We start from the raw sequence: 8933 nt of genomic DNA, 5'->3' as shown, positions 1-8933 counted from the left end.
CTCCTTTGGGAGGAAGTGCTGGGCAGCTGCCCCACCACCTGACCTTCAGGCTCTTCCTTCACCAGAAGGTTCTGGTCCAGATATGGCTCTTCAGGGGTTTCAGGCCCAGGGAAGCTCAGAGCAAAAGGGAAGATGCCAGGTGGAAGGAACTGCCCTGCAGAAAGGGTCCCCAGGAGCCCTGTTAATGGGAATTTATTCAGCAGGTCAGGCAGCAATTTTCCCTGGAGACCATCCTGAAAAAAAAACTTCCCCAAGGAAGTAATTGACCGACCGTGGGAAAAAGCTGAAGAGGAGGTAGTATCATCAAAAATGTCCTGGGCGGGGAGGTGGGTCTCGCTTGGGTCTCCTGCTAGGGATCGATCTACCCTTATCCCCATTTCCAAAGCGGCGCAAACAATTACCAGCACGTTCTGAGCACTAGGTCTAATTGGGTGAGTTTTTATTGTAGAAATGCGGCCCGTGAAGATGTGAGACGCGTAGGTGGGCCCTTGCGCCTTTCCATCGGCCTCCCACTGCCCGTGCCCACAGAAGGAACTGGGTCCTTAAACCCAGGCGGGACCCACTGAAACCCCGCGTTCAGTCATTTCCCAGGGGGATGCGGCTCCCGAGTGCCAACCTTCCAAAGTTCAGGTGAGTTCACGACGCTCGGATACTAGTGGGGTCCTCCTCGGTGTCAAGGAGCAAGAGAGGCCGTAGCAGCTGTGGGGAAACAGCCACAGGGCCTGCGAGTCCAGACAGGTAGCTCCAGGCTAGGTGCATGCTCGCGGTTCCTGCCCCTTCCGTGTGCAAAGTAAGGAAATCAGCAGGCGGCCAGCAAGCCTCCTGCGCCCGGGCTGACGCGCCGTCTTTCAGGAAGGTTTCCCGACTGGACCGCTGTCTTTCAGGAAGGTTTCCCGACTCGACCGCCGTCTTTGGGGATGGTTTCCCGACTGGACCCTCTGTCGGGTCAGAGGAAGAAAGATTTGGCCAGGGGATCAGAATCACGGTACCTACAGGTAGTGGTATCGAGACCCTACACAGGTTCCCGACTTCTCGGTTTCCCTTTCCTCTCGGGTTGCCACTCTAGTTCAGGAAGGGTCTTTGGGTCAGGGCGCAGTGTTCCCAGGGACCAGCGATCCCCGGCTTCATGCCCTCCCTACCAGGCTCAAGCTGGCTGCTCTTGGCTAGGTCGGGACGGGGCGCCCGGCGGCCGTGGCTCAGTCCCCTACGCTACACCGGCCGCGTCTTCCAGGGCGCGCGGGCGTCGCGCAGCGAGCGGTCGTGGGGCAGCGCGGCAAAGGCCGAATGGCGCAGCTGGCAACCGATGAAGAGGACGACGAGCGCCACTGAGAGCAGCAGCAGGAAGAAGAGCAGCAGGTAGGTGGGCAGGTCGGGCTTTGTGGCCGCGCCGTCCCGCATACCGCGTGCAGTGGCCAGCTCCAGCGGCAAAGCGCCTTCTGCCTTGACCGTGGCTCCTGGGGCCAGCGCGCTGCCTACTGCCGCCTCGGGGCCGCCCGTGGCGTTGAATATGTCGCCGTACATGGCCCGCGGGTCCCGCCGACCCCAGCCGGACCGCTTCACTTGGCCTGGAGCATACTGGCGCGACCCGGCGCCTCCATGGCGCGCCCCTCCCGCCCTGCCGCGCGCAACTGACCGAGAGTCGGTGCCTTGGGGCCGGCGGGGACTGCAAAGACCCCAGGACGCGTCCGCTCACTCGCCTCCGCGCTCAGCTGCCTTCCCCGCCGGCTGGCGGACCCCAGTGCTCAGAGCTGGACAGTTCTGTGCCTGCGCCCCTCGGGCTCACCGTTTCTCGTCGCCGCCACCAGGACAGAGGTCCCAGTCACTGACTCGTCTTTTGGCTTTACAACAGCCCGCTCAGCTCGGACCCCCAGCTCCAGTGAGCTCCAGGTGCTGGGCGCCTCTGGGCTGCGGCGGCGGGGAGAGGAACTCAGCGAGTGCAGCCGCAGCCCGGGGTCTCTGCTGAGCGCCCGGTGGCAGAGCGCACGGAGGGCGGGTGGCCAGGGAGTCCTCCGCGTCCTCCGGCGCCGCCACCACCACAGCGTCTCGGAGCAGTCCTGCAGCCTCGGGTCCCTGTCGAGACGCCCGGTGTTCAGCGAGCTTGTCCCCACTCGCTCCGGCTGCTGCGCTCCTGTTTTGAGCAGGAGGCTGAGCTTTCTGGCGGCTCTGAGCGCGCTCGTGTCCCGGGCGGGGGTGCGCGGGAGGGGCGGGACTGGCGGCGGCTGCCCGGGGGAGAGGCTGCGAACCAATGAGGGCAAGAGAGGACGCGGCTGCGACTGCCCCCGGCCCGGCCTCACATCACTCACGGACAGAGGGACAGAGACAGGGACAAAGAGAGAAAGAAAGAGAGAAAAGCACAGGGTCACAGGAAGACTGACGGGCAAAGACACAGTTACAGACCTATGAACAGAGCCACACGCCAAACAGGGACAAACCGTTGAGGTAAGCAAACCAACTCAGAGACAAAGCTCAGCCGAGCATGCACACCTGCGTTCATTATCCTCCTTGACAGGCTCCCTCCAGGCATGGCCTGGTTTGTTCCGAGTGCCCACTGGCTGCTGGGTAGCGCAGGCCGGGCACACCACCTCCAAGGGTGTGCAGACGCGCTCCCAGACAAGCATGTTCAAGCCGGGACTGATTCCATGGGCCCCATGTCCTCTCCGGCTGCGTCCTGCCGGTCTGTGTGCATCCCGCACCGTGTGCAAGAATGTTCAGCTCTCTTTTGCCTATTCTGCCTGGGCACAGAGGGGCAAAAGGAGGACATGGTGCTGGCAGTTGCCCCCCTGCCCTTGGCAGCCCTGGAAAGGCGAGGTGGCCAGGACAGAGGTGTGCAATCAGTTGGATTGAGTGGGGAGATGTCTCCTTTCCCAGGAGTCTGAACTGCTCACTTCCTCTGCAAAGTCTTCCAGGACCCCCAGACTAGAGTGGGAACAACCACCCTGGACCACCACAGCCCCTGCACTTCTCAACAAGCACCCACCCCTCACCTCTGGCCTGTCATTTTCTTTCAGGGCCAGAATTAGGGGGAGGTGGGTGAGAAGCCTAGGGCACAATACTGAATGAGACACTCGCTCTCAGAGTCTGCAAGTGCAGAGTTGGGAATAGGTGTCTTCTTCAGTTTTGCCCCTAGATGCCTCACCCCTCACCCTAGTCCCAGCCCTGTTGTCTGCTCATTTGTTAGAGACCCTCAAAGGGTCAACCAAGTTGACATCCATGTCTTTCTCCTCTTTTCCTCATCTCCCGTTCAGGGGTGCAATACATGGAGAGAGCTTGGTGACATTGGCTGAGAGAGCCAGTAGAAGGATGAGTTAGTTATTCTCTCTTCCCACTGCACCTCATGCCTGGCCACCAGCATAACAAGAACAATCAGGGTGTGCAAGGCAGACCTTGGCCAGAGCTCATACCCACAAATCCCTGCTCAGCCCAGCAGAATCACCTTGGTGAGCTCTTTGTCGTAGTTGAAACTGTGGTTCCAAGTCCTGACTCTACAGTGTTTGCCAAATGAGGTACAAAAATGCTCTCTTTGGTGTTTTTCACTTAGTCCCATAGATGGACCTGTGGGGGTTTCAGCAGGGCTTGACAGGATTCAGCACTGCCCCATCTACCAATCACCATCCCAGACAGAGCCCCCCTTGGTCCTGGGGGGCTGCCCGGTCTGCTTCCAGGGCGCAGGATGCTGAGCCCCTCCACCTGGCTGCCATCAATGCCTCATTTTCCAGATGGCAAAGTTGGCTTTGAGAGGGGCCAGGGCTTATCCGTGTTAGCACAGGACAGCCACCATGTATCAGTGATATAGCAGCAGCAGTGGCAGTGGGCCACTCAGGAGATGGGGGGAGTCCCTTTCTCTGAAGACCTGACCTGTTTCAGACAGCATTTTTGTCAGCCTGCAGCATGCTAGAGAACATTATGTGAAGCCAGAAAAGGCCTCCTCACCAGGACTTTCAGCCATGGGGAGACTCAGCTCATGAGATGGATGGAGGGGATTGGGATGGAGGTGATGCTCCTGCTGTCAGTAACTTCCTGGGTCCTGCGAAGGCATGAATGCAGAACTTGGGCAGCTCAGTTTGGGGTTTGGCCTGGAATTTCCTCCTGGGGTCTATATGGGAAGTGGCATGGCCTACCTTCCCCACTTTCTCTTAGGTCCACCATAACCCCAGGTATGAACCCAGGAGGGGGGCTTACTGATGCAAGGCAGCTCATTTGGGAGGCTCTAAGTGGAATCTGGGGCAGGCCTCAGCCCTTTGGGCTATAAAATGAGGGGTGATGGTAAATAAGTGTTTTCTGGTCCTCCTCTGGAAACAGGCTGTGATTATCCAGGAAATGGTGTGGAGCAGGGTGTCTGCAAAGGGTTTGGTGTGGATGGAAGGTGCCTGCAGCTCTGCTGGTCATGGTGGCAGGACGGGGATGGTGGTGAAACAGGGATGGTGGTGGTGGTGGGCAGGGAAATCTTTGAACCTGATGTCCGCAACACTGGTCATTCCTTCCCCACAGCTGCTGCTGTTCCCATGTGGCATTTTATAGAAATGACACATGCAAGGTCTCCCACCTGTGAATGAAGAAGGCTGGGGCTTGGATGTGGGAAGTGGGGCTCCAGAGTCCATGCACTTAGCCACTGAAATGAACCATCTGCCATGGCAGAATGATTCTAGTAGCTACCATTCCTGGCCCTCTTACCACAAGCTGAGCACTAGGCGGGGGCTTAGTATTCATCTTTCTCCCCACAGCAACCTGTGATAGGCACTTCTATCACCCTCATTTTCTCAAGGAGAAAGCCAGAACCCCAGGAAGTGGTGTCACTTGCCAAGATCACATAGCTGGTCATGGTGCAGGGGACTCTCCAGCTGCGGTCTGTGCTTGTCCACTCGGTCTGAAGCTGCCTTTTCTAAAGAGAAACTGAACAGAGAGCATATGGTCAAACTGCCTTCCCTTTTAGTACAGTTGGAGGAGGTAGCTTGCTTTTGGGGGGGGCCCTGAAGTGGGGAGGTACTGTTTCTCTTCTGAAAGATGTTCAGGGCCCTGAGAAGGCAGTCACGTTCCCTGCACATCCCCGGGCAGGAAATTAAACAAGGCTGGTACTGAGTAAATGCAGAGATGAAGTTTACACAGCTCTTTATACAAGCCAGAGCGACCTTCCATTAAGGGAGCTTTGTGTACCCACACATTTAAGTCTTTGGAAAAGATTATAAAAAGGGGCTTAGAGGTTGGCTTTGACAGGCAGAGGTCACAGGGGTGGGACCTCAGGGCAACCTCTTTCCCATTACGTAGTTGTTGAGTGACACACGTTTCTTCCCTGCTGACCTGTCTGCGGAGAAACCAAGAGAGGCGAGGCAAGGGTGCCTTTCCTGCCAGCGAGAGCCATTTGGCAGCTGTTTAATGGAAACTTGGGAGACTGCGAGCATTAGAGCCCCAGGATTTCATAAACTGTGCCGCGCAGGCCTGTGGTGCCTGGTGGAGCTATTTCTGTTTCTTCCACATGCCAAGGGAATTATTATTAAACTACTCAGCGTCATGCAGAAGCTGGGGGTGAAGATCAAAGGTGAAAAATTACTGTCTGAAGATTGGAGTTGGTTGCTGCTGGCGTGGGTTTTCCCTGTGTGGGTGTTAGTCTGCTGGAGAATGGAATGGCTACTTCCTCTGTGAATGCTGATGATGCCCTTGCTTGCAAAACTGTTTTGTTTGTTTTTTAAATCATCACCCCTGTTAGTGGCTTTCTGTTTGTTTGTTTTAGATGACTTTGGCAACCATAGTGGTTGGTGACTTTAAGGTTACATTTTAGAATGACCATTTTTTGTTTTTTGGAGATGGAGTCCCGCTCTGTCGCCCAGGCTAGAGTGCAGTGGCACAATCTCGGCTCACTGCAACCTTCGCCTCCTGGGTTCAAAGCGATTCTCCTGCCTCAGCCTCCCAAGTAGCTGGGATTACAGGCACCAGTCACCATACCCAGCTATTTTTTTTGTATTTTTAGTAGAGATGGGGTTTCACCATATTTGTCAGGCTGGTCTTGAACTCTTGACCTCAGGTGATCCACCTGCCTCCGCCTCTATAAGTGCTAGGATTACAGGTGTGAGCCACCATGCCCAGCCTACAATAACCATTTTAAGAACTAAATAGCAAGTAGCCCAAGCCCAGAATCTGGAATGAAGCAGCTTTCCTAATGAGAATAGTCCGTAGGAGGCTTGGAGAATGGTCTTGCCAGGGCTTTCGAAGTGGCTGCAGTTTGGTTAGTGGAGTGGGGTAACTGGAGAGAGGATGAGGTGTGAGGGAGAAAGGATTCTGCAAGGAGAGAGCTCTGAAAGGGCTTTGTCTCCTATCCCAGAAAGGGTGTCTCCAGTTCTGTCCTGTGGTCCTGTCAGCCTGCCGGTCTCTGTTCAGATCAGTTGATGGGATGGAGTCAGTTTCGAGATTCGCCAGGCTGGTGAATGTTGTGCCATTTATTTTTGAATCAAGTCTCACCACTCATTGGTTAGCACCTCAACATTTTTTTCTATGGTCCCAATGACATGTGATGTCATCTGCCTCTCCAGGTCCCTTTAGCGGTATAACCTCACGCCAAGTTGGTTACAGCGACCCAAGGTTTGCAGGATCCTGGGACTGATAGACTGATTGTCACCCCCTGGACCCAATCATCTTGCTTTCTCTGGGAAGGGCAGAGGTTTGCATGGTGGTGAAACCACATTCCTCCTGCTGCCTGGGCTCAACTAGATGTGTTGGGTGGGGTCACTGCGTGCTAAGGGATGAGCCATCACTCTGGCCAAGGACTGGCAAGGAGGCTAAAGCTGGGATAGAGCCAGTATACGGCCAAAGACTGGGAACAGGACTGTTGTTTGGGATCAGTTGCCAGCCAGCTCAGGGGCCCCTGGTGGTCTGGCTAGCGTCCTCACGTTCCTGTCCCTAGGCTTCCAGGATAGGAGGCCTGGCCTTTGCGGTTACACTTATGGAGAGGCTGGGAGCCAGAAGGAGTGCCTTAGACCCAGAAATGGAGACAGGTAGCAAGGCAGGGAGCAGGTGTGTTTAGTCACTTCAGAGGCCCTGACTCATCTGTGGCACTGATGCAGGACTGCTTCATGGAAAGGTCTGGGACTTGGTAGTGAGGCCAGGGCAAAAGAGCTCCTTCAGAAAAAGTTTGGTTTTGTCTAGGATTGCATTTTCTAAAATTTGGCAAGAATACTTCAAGTGGGATGCCATATTACTTTAAGTAGTGCATGGGTACAGCATTAAACATCATGAATCACACAACGATAAAGTTTCTGTCTTTTAATCTTATTTAATTATTCTGATTATGGCAAGAAGAAAAATTCAGTCTGGCTCAGTGTCATCTCAGGTCCTCCAAGAAGCGCATGCAAAAGATATATTAGGGGAAACAGCTGTGATGGGTAAAAAAGGGGCACGAACAAGAGGCAGCAGGGAGAGCTTCAGGTCACAGTACTGCTCTGACCCCTGAGAGGAGAGAGGGAAGAAAGGATTCGGTAAGAAGTGCCTTAAGCTGAAAGTGTCTCAGTCAGGCCGTAAGGAATTCCTGAGCAAACCCCACCTGTTAGGAGCCCCCTGCCAGGTAGGACGTATGAAGCTGGTGGCACTGTTGCCCTTGCAAGCCAAGCATGGAGTCGTCTTTCCTCTGCTGAGGTTGGGGCTGGTGAGCCTTTGCAAAAAGCTGTCAGATCCTAGAGGAAGGGGCAGGTGCCAGGGTTGAGGTCCCAGCGAGACTCAGCCCTCTGAGGAAGCCCCCTCTCCCAGCCTTTAGCCCCAACTAACCCTGCCTTTCTGCCCTCTCTTTAGTGGATGAGACCCAGGCAGTCCCTACCTGATTACTGCTGGTCTTAACTGTGTACCTCATATTCAATCTTCCCAGGGTGAGAGTGAATGACTGAACCTCATTCTTGGGGTTGGGCCTCTGAGTCTGGGCTGAAGTCGGAGCCCAGGGTGTCAAGCAGACTCCCCTTGTGGCTACAGCTTCGTGTCTGTGGTCAGCAATGTCAGGCCCATGTGTGTCCTGGGCTGTCGTCTCTGCTGGGCCTTCTCCCTCTCCTTGCCATCAATATTTCCACAGGGCTAGCTACTGCCCAGGCTCAGAGCCCCACTGCTGGACACTGAGACTATAGCAGCCTCTTGCCTTTCACTCACCCCGTGGTCCATCCTTAGGGGTGGTTCTAGGATTTTGGAATCTGGAGCTTGTACATCTTAGGGGCCCTCTCTGAGAACAAGAGCAAATAATTAGGTTTTAAAGTGAATATTTATTTAGAATGAAAAATGGAACCAAAATGAATTGAAAATTTTAAAAATCTGACAAGGATTCAAAATATGAAACAAAACAAAACTATCTAGATTGGCTTTTGGCCACAAAGGAAGGACTGGGAAGGACCATCAGGCTCTACCTTCCTGGGGTTCTGGAGCAGGCCGGTTGGGAGGCCAGGGAATGGCCCCGTTGACTTGTAACCCCCACCCATGGCTGAGGGCAGGACCAGCTAGAAAGACTTGGTCTGAGTCAGCAATAAGCTCTAGGACTGGGAACCTGCCTTCTCTCTGCATCCTCGGGAGTCAGTGGTCTGGGCCAGCCCGCGGCAGGCTGAGGCTGGGAGAACGGGCAGCAGGAGGTGCAGGCTTGAGCTCTCTGCATCCTCAGGAGTCAGCAGTCTGGGCCAGCCCGTGAGGGACTGGGGCTGGGAGAGCCGGCAGCAAGTCATGCAGGCTTGAGCTCTTTGCCTGTAGATTCCGCTCCTGAGCTGGCGACCTAGGTGGGCAGCTAGAAGACTGACTTCCCTCTTGGGATTACTCCTGGCCCTGCAAGGACAGGCACCCCCTCCTACTCACCCCATCCCTCCCCAAACACCAGGTCAAGCCTACAAATCCAGTCCTCTAGAGAAAGCTCTTTCCTATGAGGGGCCCTGTCTTCCTGGGCACAAATCCTGAGGTTGCTTCCCAGATTAATGGGAGCCTGG

The 8933-nt window shown here is 55.2% G+C and overlaps 1 protein-coding gene across 1 annotated transcript; it reads right to left on the bottom strand.

Annotated features, from left to right (window-relative positions):
• Positions 1-418: 418 nt before the first annotated feature.
• SMIM32 (small integral membrane protein 32) lies at positions 419-1797 on the bottom strand. Its single transcript, XM_055284778.2, has one exon. It carries the CDS (start codon positions 1519-1521, stop codon positions 1210-1212), a length of 312 nt encoding a protein of 103 aa, XP_055140753.1. The 5' UTR covers positions 1522-1797; the 3' UTR covers positions 419-1209.
• Positions 1798-8933: the final 7136 nt, after the last annotated feature.

The sequence above is a fragment of the Symphalangus syndactylus genome, chromosome 7 (assembly GCF_028878055.3).
Source record: "Symphalangus syndactylus isolate Jambi chromosome 7, NHGRI_mSymSyn1-v2.1_pri, whole genome shotgun sequence".
NCBI classification, from domain to species: domain Eukaryota; kingdom Metazoa; phylum Chordata; class Mammalia; order Primates; family Hylobatidae; genus Symphalangus; species Symphalangus syndactylus.
This window is presented reverse-complemented; position numbering and strand designations above follow the sequence as displayed.

Bases quoted from the DNA above. Each gene is read 5' to 3' on its own strand.
- SMIM32 (XM_055284778.2), bottom strand. From the start codon at position 1,521: ATGTACGGCGACATATTCAACGCCACGGGCGGCCCCGAGGCGGCAGTA.